Genomic DNA, 16797 nt, shown 5'->3' on the forward strand with positions numbered 1-16797 from the left:
AAGAAAGACCCCTGAAAACATATCACATTCTATTAGTTTTAGGTGTACAACATAATGATTCAATATTTGTATATATTGCAAAATGACCACCATCGCAAGTCTAGTTAACATCCATCATCACACACAGTTAGAAATTTCTTTTCTTGTGATGAGAACTTTTAAGACCTACCCTCTTAGCAACTTTCAAATATGCAATAGAGAATTATTAACTATAGTCTCCATGCTGTACATTACATCCCCAGGACTTGTTTTATATGTATGCTTTGTGTGCATGTATGTGTATGTAATATTTCCTATCTCTGATGGTATTACCAAATTAGATTATAAAATCCCTTCAAGGAGCTCTATTATTATTGGTTTAAAGATAATTAACTGCTTCTATAAATAGAATACTCTTATTATTCTCAGGAATTAATGAAAGTGAATTTATTCTGACAACTTCATTTCAATAGTAGTTATGTTTCATATATAGTTTGTCAGTCCTAAAGATAGTTTCCAAGATCTTTTGGTAACTTAAAACCTTAGACTTAGGGGCCGCCCAGTGGCGCAGCAGTTAAGTGCGCACGTTCCGCTTCAGCAGCCTGGGGTTCCCCAGTTCGGATCCCGGGTGCGGACATGGCACCATGTGGCAAGCCATGCTGTGGTAGGCGTCCCACATATAAAGTAGAGGAAGATGGGCACGGATGTTAGCTCAGGGCCAGTCTTCCTCACCAAAAAGAGGAGGATTGGCAGCAGATGTTAGCTCAGGGCTAAGCTGCCTCAAAAAAAAAAAAAAAAAAAAAACCTTAGATTTATATTAAATTAAATGTACAAGGTATGCAGGATGTGTTTTTGTTAAAGAGTAATTTTGTCCTGAACTAAAATGACTGGTTGTTCAGAATGAGAAAGTTGAAAGTACAGAACAAAACCTGAGTAGATATGGAAAGTTGTAAAAGGGTCACAGAAAAGGAATTTTATTTCTTGTGGTCAAAGTTGGCTAAAGTTAAATCTGTTTATGAGATTTTTAAAAACGAGGTGTAATATCAAATAGTACACTGATGCAAAACTAGGATTTGTTTTTCTCTGTTAAAATGGAAAAAATTTCTTAGATTATTGGTCTACTCTTAATAAGAGGTAGTAAAAGGTTTTTCTCTACTTTTTGAGTAATCTGCCTAGAAAACAAAGATTCTACATCTTATCAGAATAATTTTCTTTGCTTTATGTTGATTTTATCATGTCCTTAATTACTTGAGAACCAAGTCTTACTTTTGAAAGAACTAAGGTTCTTTACAATTGTATTACCGCCTATATTAACTTTTAAAATATTTTGTCACTTTGGTTAAATACACAGCCAAGTAGTGTTTCTCACTGACCCATGATCATATTTAACAAAGTGTTCAAACCTCCTGAAAACTTTGATATTTTGCCTTCGTAAACTCAAATCCTAAGTGATACAATCTTGATCTCAAATCTTCTTTGAATTTTCCCAGAGAGACCTTGAAAATCACAAAGGATCTTTCACCTTGTGAAAACAGAGGTGCTAGAAATGAGTAGGTTTATTTGATATATCGAGTTGCATGGGAGGCTTTGTCAAATCAGAAGAGATGCCTAACCTTCCCTAGGTTAAATGTGTGCGGGCAGAATGTTATTAATTGAAATATTTTAGAAATTCTCTGAAGATCCTAGAGATGTGCCACCACCCTCGCTGTCCATGGTGTGTCCTGGTGCTGCTTTGCTTGATATTAAACAACAGTGTAGCATTTTCAGTCATAATTCTAGTTGTCTTTTAAAATGTTGCATGCCACAGAAATGACCAAATTTCCTACTCAATTGCATTATTTTTGTAAGGAACTCACATGAAATCTTTAACTATGGGCATTTAAAATCATTTGTCAGGCACGGATAGTTTACTGAGTCTTCCCTGAAAGTACTTGCAATCAGCTACAGGCCAGAAGGCTTCTCTTAAAGAAAAAGGGACTGTCTCAGACCCCTAGGGAGAGGACTACACCAGGCGCTCTTAGGCACAGACTTTTGATGGCCTTGCTTCAACAACTTTGAGATCCTACCACTGGACTGAGCCAGAATTTCCAGAACTCTAGTGAAGAAGCTGATGGGTTCATGAGACTGCTAGCCCAAGACTGAGCAGAACAGGAATCAATTACATAGGACTGAATGCACTCATGAAGGATGCTTATGGGTTTTGTTTGGAATGTTGCTGATGCTTTAATGTTCTATTTTCTGGATATAAAGAGCTCCTTTCTCATTTCTCTTAAACTATCCATAACGCATAACAATTTAGTAGACTATAATTTTTTTTGAAGATCTAATTGGCTTCATTAAACACTTCATGAACTGGGCAGCATTTCATCTAGCAACTTGAAGGGCACTCCTGACTCTACTTTTATAAACAGAAATGAAACATTTATCTTTTTCTCCCTGCCAAATCCCTCCAGAATTCAGAAATTCTTTTTGGGCATTCTTATTTTCATGGCAATACAATTATTTGCCTAGGTTCAATAAGAACCTATCCTCCTTGTTAACAGGACATAATTGGAAACACTGGTTATATGGCCAAGGCTTTGGCTACAATGTCGTATTTGAGAATGATGCTCATAGAATCAGGCATGACCTGACAATTTTAACTAGGTTGAGTTTATGAAGTCAATTCTTACAAAACCTTCTTGGGAAACCCAGCCTGATACCTCATTTACAGAGTGCCCAGCCTTACAAGTGAGTAAGGAAGGTCACTTCCTGGCAGGCCAAGAAAACTTAGGATATTTTATGAACCTCAAGAAGAGAGGAATTCACCAAAATATATGGGAACTGTGGGTGAAATACAGTGGTGAGTTTTTGGCTTGACTTCCTAACCTTGAGAGGCTTTTAAAAGTCCAATCTGAAATTCCTTATAAAAACTTCTAGCAAAGCAAACTTTAAAAGGCCTGTACAATTAATTACCATTCTTGCTGCACCTGTGCAAGTAATCAGGTGAAATCTAATGAGACCAGGTATTTGGTGATAAAAAATAACCTTACTCTGAGATTATCTTTGATCAAAGAGGAGGTGACCATAGAGAGAAATTTTGCATTTCATTAGAAAACTACAGCATGCTATTGTGGGTTATGACATTCTGGTCCTGTTCATTCTCTTTGAGCTATTTTGCACCTCTTTGTAAACTTCATGGTTTTGTTACCTATCTGTAAATTGGAATGAACCCTGTGATCTTGCACACATTGTCAACCCTTACCAAATTTTCAGTTTTGAATTCCTTCAATATCTTGAAGGAATTGATCAATATTGAAGGAATTGATATTCAATGTCAATTTCAGTATCGAATTTCCTTCAGTAGCTGACTACAACCTTCCAAACTAACACTTCTCATTTTTCTCCCTCCTTCCTGATTTGGCATTACCAGGACCTAAAACCTGACTGCCCAGATCCTCATGGAGACTCCAGATTGCCTTGAAGCTGGCCTTCCCTGCCAGAATCTGAAGCAGCACTGAGAGTTAAAGGCCAATGACTTGATCTATACCTTAGAGGACTATCACCCCAGCACACCACGCAGGGGCCAAATTTCTCTGGAACAAGTCACTAACTGGGTTAGTAAGGAAGGTCATGCGGGCCTTTATATGAGAGGCACCCCCGTCTTAAGATGCCTGACACTAAAATAACTGCCCTTTGCCATCACTTCTCAACAGATGATTCAGCTGATTTTGCAGGAGCAATGCCTCTAAGAGTCCTCAGGAGACTGTTTCTTAGACCCTGCTTTGCCCAACTTAGATCAATGACCCCTCTAGTCTGTTGAGTGGTGAATGAATGTTGTTTGTCTTGAACAATAGGAGAAACTGACAATGCTGAATTTTACATGAGCCCTCTGACCCTGGAAAGAGCAAAGAAAGCCGTACTTTGTGTCCTGTGAAGTGGCTTACTGTAAAGAACCCTGCTTCCCCATAGGACTTAGATGAGACTCAAGGGTGCCTCTCTTGTTTCTCTATGACAAGGCCAGACAGACCCTCCAAATTCCCATTCTTTGCCTCAAAAATAATTAGCTAAATTTTGTACCCACTGGTAAACTGGAACAAAATGCTTGTTAATCAAACTTTGGTTTTGCTTCTCTCTTTCCTCCAGGCCCCTGAACTTTGGCCTACTCACAGCCGAAGCCGGCCAGCAGCCTCTCCTGGGAAAAGGCTGGCCCCAGGGGGAAATATTTGCCGATCTACTGTGCCATCATGCTACCTTTTTACCCTACTTCCCCACATTTGATTCTTTCTAGCCTTTCTTACTCCTCTTTATAAAAGAAAAACTCTTTTTGCCTAACTCTTCAGATGCTTGCAGAGCTTCTGGTCACAGCATTCTCGCTATTGTAAAAGCACCCCTCCCCCTATTGCAAGTCTCTTCCCCCTATAATAATTCTTCTGAATAAAAGTCCGCCCTAAATATGTGCAGTTCCTTGTGTATTAAATATATTTCAATAAAGCTGTTAAAAATATGAATGTGCAAACAGTACTCACAAAAAATGTCCTGTAGCAATCTCTCATAGCCAAAGGAAGCTTCAGAGAGAGACTCACACACTCCCAAGCAGAGAGTAGGTGAAGAAGGCACCCAGAGGAGGAAATTATGCTGATCACATTATGAAGAGTGCAGACAGAAGTAGTTCCCTGGGCAGTGGAGAGCATGGCGGGGGGTGTGGTATCACAGGCACCATTCACAGGCAGAGCCTAGTGTTCAGAAGACATTCAGAAGGAAAGAAATCCTACAGATGGCATTAGATAACGGGACTGTCTACAGACAGAATGGGCTTGTAAGGGACTGAGCTCCTGGTCACTGCAAGTGTGCAATAAGGACTAGGTGGTCATCTGTCTGCAACAGTAATGAAAGAGAGGATGGACCCAAAAGAATAAAATATTCTTTGTTAAGATCTGATAAGTCTAGAATTCCACACTGTCTGTGCATGCATAGTTTCTCGACCTTCCTATTCTTTTCTCTTTAGATTTGATACTTCTTAAAGCATTTGCTTTTGAAGAGAGAATGGCTTCAGGTAATAGGAGAAAATAAATCACACAGCCAAGTATACCAAATTATTACACTTAAAAAAGGAAACTTTAACACGTGTAATATCTTAACATTTATTATAATTGTGTACATTAATGTGGGTTAAGCAAGTATGATTAAAAACACTAGGCAATTAAAAAGCAAAAGTGTAATGCAACCACCCCTCTTCCTTAAGTCTGCAGAATTCTGTGCCTTTTGAGCCATGAGAGAGGCTGTTTTGGATTGAAATCAATGCTGATTTCACAAGCTTTCTGTCACTATCTTGCATATTGGTTCTAAAACTACCTTAAAAGCAGAGTGTATCTTGAAGGTAGGGAAGCCAGCCTATCTTGGACCTTTTCATCCTGAACTCCATCAGCCGGGTCTGTAGCACCAAGACTCAGGGATGGCACCTCCCACCCAAAGAGCGACCTTTTTTTCCCTTTCACTCATTCATTCAGCCCCTACGTGTCAGTGCCTACCATGTGCCAAGGCTCATGCTGAGGGCTAGACTTGAGGAAGACCAGTCATATTTAGTGTCAGCACATGTCATATTGTACCACTTTCCCCGTCCAGAGCAAATCTGATGCATCTCTTTGCAAATAAATGGATCCTCTCTGATCATTTGACAGGAAGAACCAGTCTACCAGCCAATGTGCACAGGGCTCAGAAACTGGAGAGAGATGGAGAGACATTTTCTAATTAAATCAAGAGAAGAGGCCTTCATTTTTCATCAGAAAAACCCTCAGGTTATTCCTCCTCTTGGGGAGCTTACACAGTGATGCTGGTGCCAAAGGTAGAGAAGCCCAGGTGAAGCCAAGCAGAGAATCACCTAATTGCATGGATGGGCCTGCATCTGTCCAGCTGGTGATAGGTTTCCACATTCTGAGGACCTGGGGCCCCAGCAGTTGCTGCTAGTTTGGGACAGGCTCTGGACTGGAATATACGAGGTCGCTGAAGGCCCTGTGCTCAGATTGGCTAGCCCACTAGAGCTTTCCCTGGGTTGACAAGCTCCTCTTGGGAAGGTCTGTGAGTCAAATCTCTTCCCAGCTGAGACCATCTCAGTTCAGAAGTGTTTTCGTGGAAAGGGGAGGAGAGAGAAGGGGGACAGTTTGGTCTCTGTGGTACTTCACAGGGGGACCCAGGATGCCCACAGGAGAAGTGATTTCACACCTCCCCCTCTTTGTAAGACTGTGCCTCAGAGGAGGCCTGAGGGGGCCAGTTTTACCTGGTGTAGGATTAGGTATCCTCCACACAGTGTTTGACACATACTTAGCACTGAATCGATGCTCACCGTTGTGGTTACTGTTAGTGGAGAGAGACAGCAATGGTTCTGCACAATGCAATGACCATCTCTCTGAGCCTCAATATCCTCATCTGTAAACTGGGGATGAGAATGCCCTCTGCACAAGATTAGTATGGGGATCAATGTCATGACTTTGTGATAATGCTTGGTATGTAGCAAGGCCTCAAGAAATGTCGGCTGCTTTTCACCCTTCTTAATCCTGCTAGAGCCTATATACCCTAAAACCTACTTTAGAGGATTTCTGCATAAAGATTAGGGATTGGGAATTGAGGGCAAAGGTATTGATGACCTATCAAGATTCAAACACAGATGTCCCTTTGGTCAGTAGCCCCCCAAGAATCACATCCTATAGAATTTAAACCTAATTGTGTAAACTTTCTAATACATCCCCACATGCCTGTGGGACAAAACTCAGCTATAGAGAAAGGTGAGTAGAAAGAGGTAAAACTAAAATCTGCTATAGAACTCAATCAAAAGTAACTACCTACTTTTAAAAGTGTATGAAAAGTTTAAAAAATATATACGGCAAACGGGCAAGCCAAACATTAGCCTATGCCAATCCCTAGCACTCAGTGTCTGCAATTTACCCACCAGGGATGGTCAACAGTCTTCAACCTGGCCCCTCAGAAGCTTCAGGGGGTCTCCTTCTGCTCTCAAGTCCCAAAGGTACACTCACAGTGGTGAACCAGAATGGGATGTGCTCTCTGTCCCAAGAGTCAGGACATAATGAACCCCATGCTCTTGCCCATGCCTATCATACAAGGAGGCTGACCTGTCTTAGGCCAAGATGGAATCCTTGTTCAATCCTCTCTGCTTGAGCCTGAAATGAGATCATTGGATGTGACGTGATTTCTAAGCTATAAAAAGTTACACACACAAGTAGTGATCATAGCATCATTAAGATACACTACTGGATGTAAGAAGGTTCAACTTGAGAAAGGCAAAAGCATGAAGAAATCAAATGGGGAGGGAGGAAGTGAGGGAACTTGGGGCAACTGCGGACAGCCAAATTTGTCCAGGAGTCATCAGCTTCTTCTCAGCCTGAGGGAGCGAAAAGAAAATAGAAGTAGCCATGAGATTGGAAATACACATCCAACCCGATGACCAGTCAGAGGCTCTTGGCGTGGCTGACTGCTCCAGGCATCAGGAGCAACAGTCCAAGTCAATGCATCTTCTGGAGAGAAGACAGAACATGCTTGTAGCCGGTGGAGAGCCTGGTGGCCACCCACTCCCATTGCCTTCAAGGGAGGTATTCTGATCTGTGCTTCTAGCTGAGGAGGTGCTAAGGAGGAGGGACTGCCAGGATCTGGAACGGCAGTGTCCTGTTGGCACTAGGCCCCACGCAGTTGGGACACTGGGCTTTTAACAGGCAAACCTCTCCTCAGGCAGTGATGGCAATGTGGCCCAGAGACTGCCCAAGCAGCCCTTCCTGGTCGGGCCAGCCCCAGGACAGCACCATCCCCACCCACGCATGCCAGCTTATTCTCGCCTTTACCTGCTGCTGGCCCCAAGCTGTATCTCGTTTAACTGAACACTTTGCCTGTCAAGTCCTGATTTGACACTATATGAGCAATGGTGGAGGTGGTCCAAGGGACTGTAGCAGAGATCCCTGGATGTGAACCTGAAGTGCGAGGTTGAGGTCCTGAGTCTGCCATCCACTAGCTACGGGGTTCCCCAGATCCTTTTCATTTCTAGGTCTTTATTTCCTTGTCCCCAAATGAGGTTAACAGCACAGGCCTGGCCGGCACCTCAGAGCAGCTAGAGGGCTCAGCTGAGGTGCTGCACAGACAGCACTTCTTGACAGGAAGAGACTATGACCCCTGCAACTTAGAAGTGTCCCCGGGGAAGGTCATTATCTGTGCCACCTGAGACTTCAAAGTATCATAAGGCAATAGGGACATGAGGACTTGGGGCCTCCTGAACATACAGGCTAAGAGAGATAGCAGTGTCCTGGTCAAGACTCAGGGATAGACCAGGGCACATTTCTTTCCCCTAATAAGTCTCCTGGCTGCTTGGCCCTTGGGGTGCCAGCACCCACCTAGAAGAGCTTCTCATAGCATTTCTCACAGTGGATGGTGTCACGGTGAATGAAGATCTGATCCAGGAGCTCACCCATTGGTTTACCGCAAATCCCACACTGAAAGAGAAAGCAAGCTGGAGGTCAACACACAGGTAAAGCAACATCAACAAGTGGCATAGGGAAGGGGCGCCTGACCAAGATAGGCAGGCAGGTACAGAGCTGGTGGCACATCCTAGACTTCGAAGCAAACAATAAAAAAATAGCAGAAAAGAGAGACAAAATTCAAACTGAAAAAAGAAAAAAATCACAAAAACTAGCAGGCAGCACAATCACATAGTGGTTAGGAGCCCAGGTTTCAGAATTGGGCCCGCGTTTGAGCCCTAAAGCCACACTACTTATTAGCTGGGTGGGGTTGGGCAAGTTACTGAGGTGCTCCGCACCTCCCTTTCCTTGGCTATAGAATGGGCACGCTGGCAGGTCGTGGGAGCATGTAGTGAAGCAGCCCACCTAGAGCACTCAGCCCTGGCCAGACATAAAGTAATTGCTCAGTAAATGGCAAGGTCACTGCTGATGTAGGAGGGCTGGGGGACATTAGTTGTGATATTTAAGGTCCAAAGGAAGGTGATACAAAGGCCCAAGGAAATAAAAATAAAAGGCTATTTCAGCAGTCCGGACCCTCTGACCTCAAGACTCTCAAACCTGCCTCTCCAGTGAACACCTAAAGGATGACAAGAGCCAGCCATGTGCAGTGGACCCTCCTGATCCTGGGGTCAGGGCAGGGTGGCCTGCCGACAGTCTCAAATAAGAGGAGCCCGAGTCCCCATGACTCTGGGTCTCCAGCCATCTCTAGGCCTGCCCCAGGCTGAGCCTTCTGGCTTCCAGCTTGCAAAGGGTGCTGACAGCAGTGGAGAACAGCTGCTAAGATCCTCAACTCCCTCTGCTCCTTCTCACCAAGCCCCTCTCCAACGGCAAGCTTCTAGCTGGCTCTTTCTACTTTTCAGTTCCTTTCTCCTGGCAGTTTTCTCTCTCACTGTAAATTAATTAGTCCTCTGATTCATGTATCATGTTTCTATCATTTTAGTCACTGTGGACCAGGACTTGAACCTCAACTTAGCCAACTGACGGTGCAGACCCATTTAGGGGGTCCCTTTTAGGAACACAGAAAAAAATCAACAATCTGGGCTTGCAACATGCCTCACACTGTGGAGAACAGGACCCCTGAAGAGTTGCTATGATGCTGTAGCCATGGGTGTCCTCTCTTTTTTCCTAAATGTAACCATACAAACTAATATTTTAAAATGTTATGTCAACTTAATAAAGATAAGAAAAACCTACAATTAAGGGTAGTGACGAACTGGTTTCTACAAATGAAATTGAGTAAGGAGATGACATTTCCTGGGAGGCAGCAGAGTGTGGCTGGGATCACGTGGGCTCTGATGTTGGAGCCGGATTGTGACCCTGGGTTCTGAGCGGCTCTGCGATCCTAGAGAAATGACACCCTCTCCACTTCTGTGCTCCTGGCCCATCTTCCAAGAATCCACCAAGAATATCAAGCTCTCACTATTTTGCCACAACTCCAACTTCCTCAGCCCTTATGTGAGGCCCGATCAGCCGAGTTTAAGATCTCTGCCCCTCCATGCCTCTTCTTCCCGCACCCCGGCCTCCTGCTTTCCTACTCCTCCTCTGCATGCATCACGGTGTGCTGCCCCACGGCCACGTGCAGTGGCCTTTGCCCATGTTCAGCCACCTGGAAAATACCTGTGTGCCCCTTCACTCCCGACTCTAGGCCCACCTCCCTCACAAAGCCTGCCTGGGGACTCGGGCCCACTCTGACTGCACCCTCCCCCCAACATTTAGTGTCAAGAGTTCCTTAGGTCTCACACTCCCGTCATTTTGCTCTGTGTTTAACAGGCTTCCCTGTAATTAAGTATATAACCAAAAGTTGACAAAATCTTTTAGGACTTTTCATGTAAGTCCAGGAATCAGGAAAACAAAATGTTCTTTGCCAAACCACATGTCATGATCTTTAGGTTGAAAAATATAATCCTACTTGGAGTTCATGGAAGACCATTTGCCCTCAAATTATTCCTCCTGCCACCTTCTTATTGTAAACATCTGCTGCTCTCCAGGCCATGCTTCTCTGTCAATGATTTTTATATCCAGATCATTCTCTCTCCTTCCACCACTACTCCTGTCCTATTGTGAGTTCATCCTGGATCCACACAGGTGGAGGAGCTCCCCACTACTGGCCTTCCACTCCTTTCCTTCAATGTTCTGGGCCCCTTCTCTGCCTCAGCCACTGCTCTGGCTAGACTCTACGTGGGGTCCCTGGACCAGCAGCCTCAGCATCACCTAGGAACTTGTTAGAGAGGCCAGTTCTCAGGTCCCACTCAGCCCTACTGAGTCAGGAACTGGACTGGGGCCCAGTGCTCTATGTCTTAACAAGCCTTCCAGGGGATGCTGACACGTGCTCAAGTGTGAGAACTGCTGCCCTTGTCACTACCAATAAGTGCACTGCATCCTAAATCTGCAAGTCAGATGTCCCACTCCTTGACTCCCACATCCTCCAGCTCACTTGTACAAGTCCCTGTCACCACTGGGACCTTCAATATGTGGACCAGCCCACCACCTCACTGTTATTGTTCCCTTGCGCACAGTCTCAATCTTGCCAAGTCACCGGGCAAAATCTCCACCCCAGTAAATGCAACTCCCCCTGCTTCACTCCTGCCAGAGCATGGCGGGGAACAACACAGGACCACGCTGACCGGTCTCGGTAGCAATCCATGAGCCCTCACATCAAGCCGGCTCTGCACAGCCCCCACTTCCCTCTCGTCCATCTGCCCTCCCCTCTGAGACACCCTCCCCTTTCTCCTTAAACATCCAACACTCCTTCCTTACCCCTCACTCACAGATGACCCTATTTTTATTGGCTGAGAACACAGAAGCAACGGCTGAAGAAATTCCTTATTCTTCCTCCACCCAATCTGGGAACCTCTTTGTATGTGACCCACATGTGAACTGGTACCTATCTCTCTCTCCTACCAACCTGTCTCTCTCCTGCATCATCAGTATTTGCTCTCTGTTGCATCACTCCCGTCAGCACAAACCCATGCTCAGCACCTCTGCGCCGCTGGCTGCTTGCACTGCTCCCCTACAAAGCCAACCCCTCAAGAGAGTCTTTCAGACTCCCTCTCTCCATTTCTTTTTTTTTTTTTTATTTTTTTTTTTTAAAGATTTTATTTTTCTCCTTTTTCTCCCCAAAGCCCCCCGGTACATAGTTGTATATTTCGTTGTGGGTCCTTCTAGTTGTGGCATGTGGGACGCTGCCTCAGCGTGGTCTGATGAGCAGTGCCATGTCCGCGCCCAGGATTCGAACCAACGAAACACTGGGCCGCCTGCAGCGGAGCGCGCGAACTTAACCACTCCGCCACGGGGCCAGCCCCCCTCTCTCCATTTCTACATGTCCTATTCTCCCATGAGCTCACTCCAGTCAGGCTTCGGTCCCCATCACGCCACCAAAACTGCTCCTACTGAGGTCATCGATGATCACCATGCTGCAAAATTCAGTGGTCAACTGTCAGGTTTCATCCTGTTTGATCGCTCAGCAACCACGACAGGGTGACCACTGCAGTCTTCTGAGAAACTGTGTCACTGGGGGTACCATATTCTCCATTACTTCTCAGCCTCCTCTATAAACCCTCTCCTCTACCCCATCCCTAAATGCCAGAAAGCCACAGGGCTCAGCCCTCAGCCCTCCTACCACCCACCCAGGAAGGTTCGACAGCTCAGGGATGGCTCAGGGAAAATGTATGCCCCGTGAACTCCCAGCCCTGGCCTTTCCCTGGAAGGCAAATTTATACATCCAAATGACCAGGTGACCTCCCACATAGCTCTCCCTGAGGCATATTCAGTTTCGCCGGGCTCCACCTTCCCTCGTGAATACCTGCTCCCCTTAAGTCCTGCCCATTGCAGTAAACGGCACCACCACCCTTTCAGCTAATGGCCTGGGCCCCAAGCTTGAATTTCCTTTGACTCCTTTCACTCTCTCACACCCTGTAACCTGCTGGCTCTACTTTCAAACAGTAACCCCAATCCAGCGGCCATCTTGTCAGCTCCACTGCCAACTCCCTAATCAAGTGACTGTTTGCTCTAGTTTGATCTACTCCAACAGTCTCCTCTGGTCTCTCTTTTTCCATTCTTGCCCCTCTAGTCTTTCCTTCACCTAGCAGCCAGAGGGATCCTTTAAAAAGCATGAATCAGACCTTGTCACTACCCCACCCAAACCCTGTAGTAGGTTCCAATTGTATTTAGAAAAAAATTCAAAGTCTTTCTGTGTCCTCCGAGGCCTACATGATCCAGCCCCCAGCTATCTTTGTGACCTCAGCTCCTACTGCTCACCTCTTACTCATGCCATTCCAGCCATGCGAGCTACAATACTCCACGCTCCTGCCCTAGGGCCTTCACACTTCTTGGCCCACTGCTGGGAATTAGTCTTTCCCTAGAAGACCACTTCTGCCTCCCCCACAGCACTAAACACACAGAACTGCCAGCACTTATTCACTTCCTTGGAGTTGGGAGCTCATTCAACTCCAAGCTCTGCAAAACCTCTGAGATGGAGCATAATCATACAGAGATCGAGCCTTTTCCATACTCTCCGAACCCATAAGACTCCCTATCTCTGGACAGTGTTCTCAGCTGCACCACCCCTCTTCCTTACCTTAAAGCAATAGTCATGGCAGCAGATGCCAAGATGTTCTAGGGTAATCTTTGGGCAATCTCGGATCTCCCAGCTGCAGTAAGTACAGATCCCTCCAGTTGTTCTGTGAGATGAAAAGCAAGAACTCAGCAGTCAGGTTGGCATGCAGACTACTGATGTGACGCAGCCAGGTCCTCTGGTTCGACATAGCCAGGCCTAGGTTTCCTGCCAGGATTCCCAGCCTGCCATCTTTTCCTGTGGTATGCAATTGGCCACATGGCCCTGGGCCTGCCCAGGCCTCAGCGCACTGTAGACTCTTGCATTATTTCCAGGAACCGGTCATATATCTTCACCATCCTCACTATCATGTGTGAGGAGACCCTGATGTGATTCTTATTCCAGGCAGCTTGCCTCTCCCTGCCACCTTGCCTGGCATATCATCTTAGGGGGTCCAGCTCCCCTCCAGAACAGGAAGACCCATGTCTTCTCCTACAGGAGACAAGTCCTTGTATGCCCTACCTGGCACCCTGCCTCGGTGGCCTTTCTCTTCACACCTGGGACCAATGAGCCGTGCCTTTTGGACCCTACATTCTCAGACACACCCTGCCCCTGTGGTACTCCAGGAACTATCACACAGTCAGTCTGCCTGTAGAGCCTGCTGGGATCTCAGGCTGAAGTTCTAGATACCAACTTCTAGCTTGAGTATCTCCCCAGGTCCAGGATTCCTGCCTTTGTTCCTGAGTCACCCCTGGTTTTCCTCCTCAGACAGAACTGCCTGCCCTGACTCTTCAGGTCTAAAGTGGGGGTGCTTTCTTCCAGAGATTTGGGTCTCCTTCTGAATAGGAGCCAAGGGTGGTGTTACCAACCTGGAGCCACTCTGGCTCCCTTCAATGGCCCAGAATTACCAGGGATGTCTGTTTGGTCCTTCTGTCCTGCTGTTGGCCCAGGGCTGTCTCTCGACAGTGTTGCTAAAGACTCCTGCCCTCATCACAGCCCTGCTCCTCCTGCATGTTTTACCAAAACCAGTTCTAGTCCACAGTCAGTAGAAACATCCCTGACTAAGGGTTTAGTCCTGGCTCTGCCATTGACTCCCTGTGTGACTTAAGGCATGTTATTTACCCCTTCCAGACCTGTTTCCTTCACTGTGACCTGAGTGAACTACATCTCTAAGACTCCTTTCTACCCTATTCCAAGAATTTAAAAATAGGGCTTCTTTATCATTAAGACTATCTTATGACTGCTGTCATTTAGTGTCAGTTTTTGAAACTGCTGAATGAGGTATTCTCTGCAGGTTCCTTTATTCCAAATGAATGGCTCTTCTTGGCTCTTTTCTGGCTTCTTGATGACAGCAGTCCACTTTTCTTCATTTTCCACACACCACTCTCTTTTGTAGCTTTTCTCCATCTGGTCAGATTTGCAGGTTCATTAAGTCATCAATTTGGTTCTAATCCCAGGGGCCTCTCCTGCTGACACGAGCCCCTGGGCTTTCGGACCCCACCATCTCCCTTCTCAGAGGCCTATGTGTTTGTCTTCTGATCTTAGCTCGGTTTAAAGGCTTTAGTTGCCACAAGTGTGCCATCCCAATAAGGGAAGCACCACCCTACGCAGTGATGTGACAGATCTGCAAGTGGGTCAGAGCTCCCAGGTAAGACAGCAGACTTACCTCTCAGAGTAAGGGATGCTGTCACATGGGGATTTCTTCTCCATGTTGAATGAGTCCTCAACGCTCCTGATGCTTCAGAGAGTGTGAGGGGGGAGAAGAGGGCAGAAGACGGGAGCCAGATCACTACTAGTCATGAGTGGGGAACGCTTTTCTGATTAACCCTGTGGCCACAAGCTGAGATATGACTCTGCATGGCCAGCTGTCATCTGTTATGCTAAATGGCAGGGGAAGCTTTGAACTTGCTGCCAAGGAGGCATAATTCTCTTGGAGAAGAGCCCTTGCATGGGGGGCAAAGATCTGCCACGGTGAGGAAAACGACGGGGGGGCGGGGGGCTGGGATTCTCAAGGCTGTGTATGCCCGGAAGACTCCCAGTTTCCCTGACCAGTGGGAAAGGAGCAGGGCTTTTCTCCCCACATAGGTGTCTAGGTTATAATGTGACCGTCACCAGGAACCCACTCACAGCAGAAATTAGGTACCAGGGACAGGAACCAAAAAGGGAAGGAAACATTCCAATGTAATACCTGGGCTTGGGTTACACGGTGGGGTTAGGGATGAGGCTATCTCCTTTTTGTATCTTCATTTTTCATAATATGATTTTTTATAATGAAAACTAATTCTTTTTTTAAAAAAAAAACTATTGCCAGAGAAGGGTGATCAGCTTACAAGCCCTGGGATACAATTTAGTGAAGCTACCGTTCTCACTGGAGCCATGTGGTGGTGACCTCAGGAGGTAGTTAAGAAAAGTGCTGCTCAGAGGCTAAGTGACCTGCCTAAGGTCATGCTCGGAGTAAGGGGTGAGCTAGAATTTCAGCCCAGGTTCTGATTGCTTCAGAGGATTAAGCTTATCTCTAAGCCGTCTGGAAGGTAAAGCAAAAGGGGAAAACACACTAGACTACACAAGTCTCATTATCCAATAAAGAAAGTCTACCGTTTTTTCATAAGATGTACAATATTTTTGTGTGTGCGTGAGGAAGAGTGGCTCTGAGGTAGCATCTGTCGTCAATCTTCCTCTTTTTGCTTGAGGAAGACTGTCACTGAGCTAACATCCGTGCCAACCTTCCCCTGTTTTATGTGGGATGCTGCCACAGTGTGGCCTGATGCACAGTGCTAGGTCCATGTCCGGGATCTGAACCTGCGAACCGTGGGCTGCTGAAGTGGAGTGCGTGAACTCAACCACTACACCACAGGGCCAGCCCCATAAAAGGTAATATTTTGACTGAATATTAAATTCAATTTTAATGTAAATCTAACTGTCAGAGTGTAATAATTAAATTTAATAGAGTCGTGAGACTGGGAGAAGAAAAACCAGGAGATGGACAGAGTTCAGTCAAGTGACACTCACAGAGGCAAATGCTAAACGGCAAAGACAGCTCCCTTGGGGGTGCTGGAAGTTCTACATACATTATTTCTAATTTCAAAACTCCCTGAACAAAGCTATAGGGACAGAAAATAGGTCAGTGGCCAGGGGCTGTGGCTAGTCGTATGGGGGGCTGCTCATTGGTAAGGGGTTTCCTTTCAGGGTGATGAAAATGTTCTGTAATTGGATAGTGGTGATGGCTGCACAACACCGTGAATTTACTAAAAACCCCTGGATTTGACACTTTAAAGAGTGAGTTTTATGATATGTGAATTATATCTCAATAAAGCTGTTGAGAAAAACCACCCTAAGGAATCATAGATGAAAAAACTGAGGCTCAGAAAGGTTGAGCATCTTGTCCAAAATGATCCAGTCAATGGGGGCCAAGCTGGTGCTTGAACTTGACCCCTACACGCATGCTCATCATTCTGCAGCATCCTCACCCTAGCAGTAGGAATGCTATGGCATACAAAACATTCCCAGGGGCTGCTGTCTCAGTGTGGGTTAGTTTCTAACTGAGGTGTCATGCAAGTACCCTTCCATATGGCATCAGGAAGCAAGCAGATGAAGAGCTGATAAGTGAAAAGTTATGCTTATCTCAAATGTATTCAAATGAGGCAACATGGCATGCTGGAAAGAGAGTGAGAGCTGAAGAGGGAAGCCCTGTGTTCTGGAACAGGATGGAATTAACTAAGGGCCCCACCAGCCCTGTGAAGAGTGATGCTCTCAGGATTTCATAAAAGAAAG

General features: G+C 45.8%; 1 protein-coding gene across 9 annotated transcripts in view; it reads right to left on the reverse strand.

The window, feature by feature from the left end:
- Positions 1–5088: 5088 nt before the first annotated feature.
- The window catches only part of ZNF185 (zinc finger protein 185 with LIM domain), a 65885-nt gene continuing 54176 nt past the window's right edge, over positions 5089–16797 (reverse strand). For 7 of the 9 annotated variants that reach the window (XM_046672779.1, XM_046672783.1, XM_046672781.1 and 4 more), the window contains 4 exons: positions 14693–14764; positions 13051–13153; positions 8352–8450; positions 5089–7354 (listed from right to left, as the gene is read on the reverse strand). In XM_046672779.1, coding sequence (XP_046528735.1) covers positions 8352–8450; positions 13051–13153; positions 14693–14764 — 274 coding nt within the window. In that variant the 3' untranslated portion in view covers positions 5089–7354. The remainder of the gene's footprint in view (positions 7355–8351; positions 8451–13050; positions 13154–14692; positions 14765–16797) is intronic. The other 2 variants (XM_046672778.1, XM_046672784.1) reach the window with 2 other exon arrangements.

This window comes from Equus quagga, chromosome 10 (assembly GCF_021613505.1).
Source record: "Equus quagga isolate Etosha38 chromosome 10, UCLA_HA_Equagga_1.0, whole genome shotgun sequence".
Lineage (NCBI taxonomy): Eukaryota > Metazoa > Chordata > Mammalia > Perissodactyla > Equidae > Equus > Equus quagga.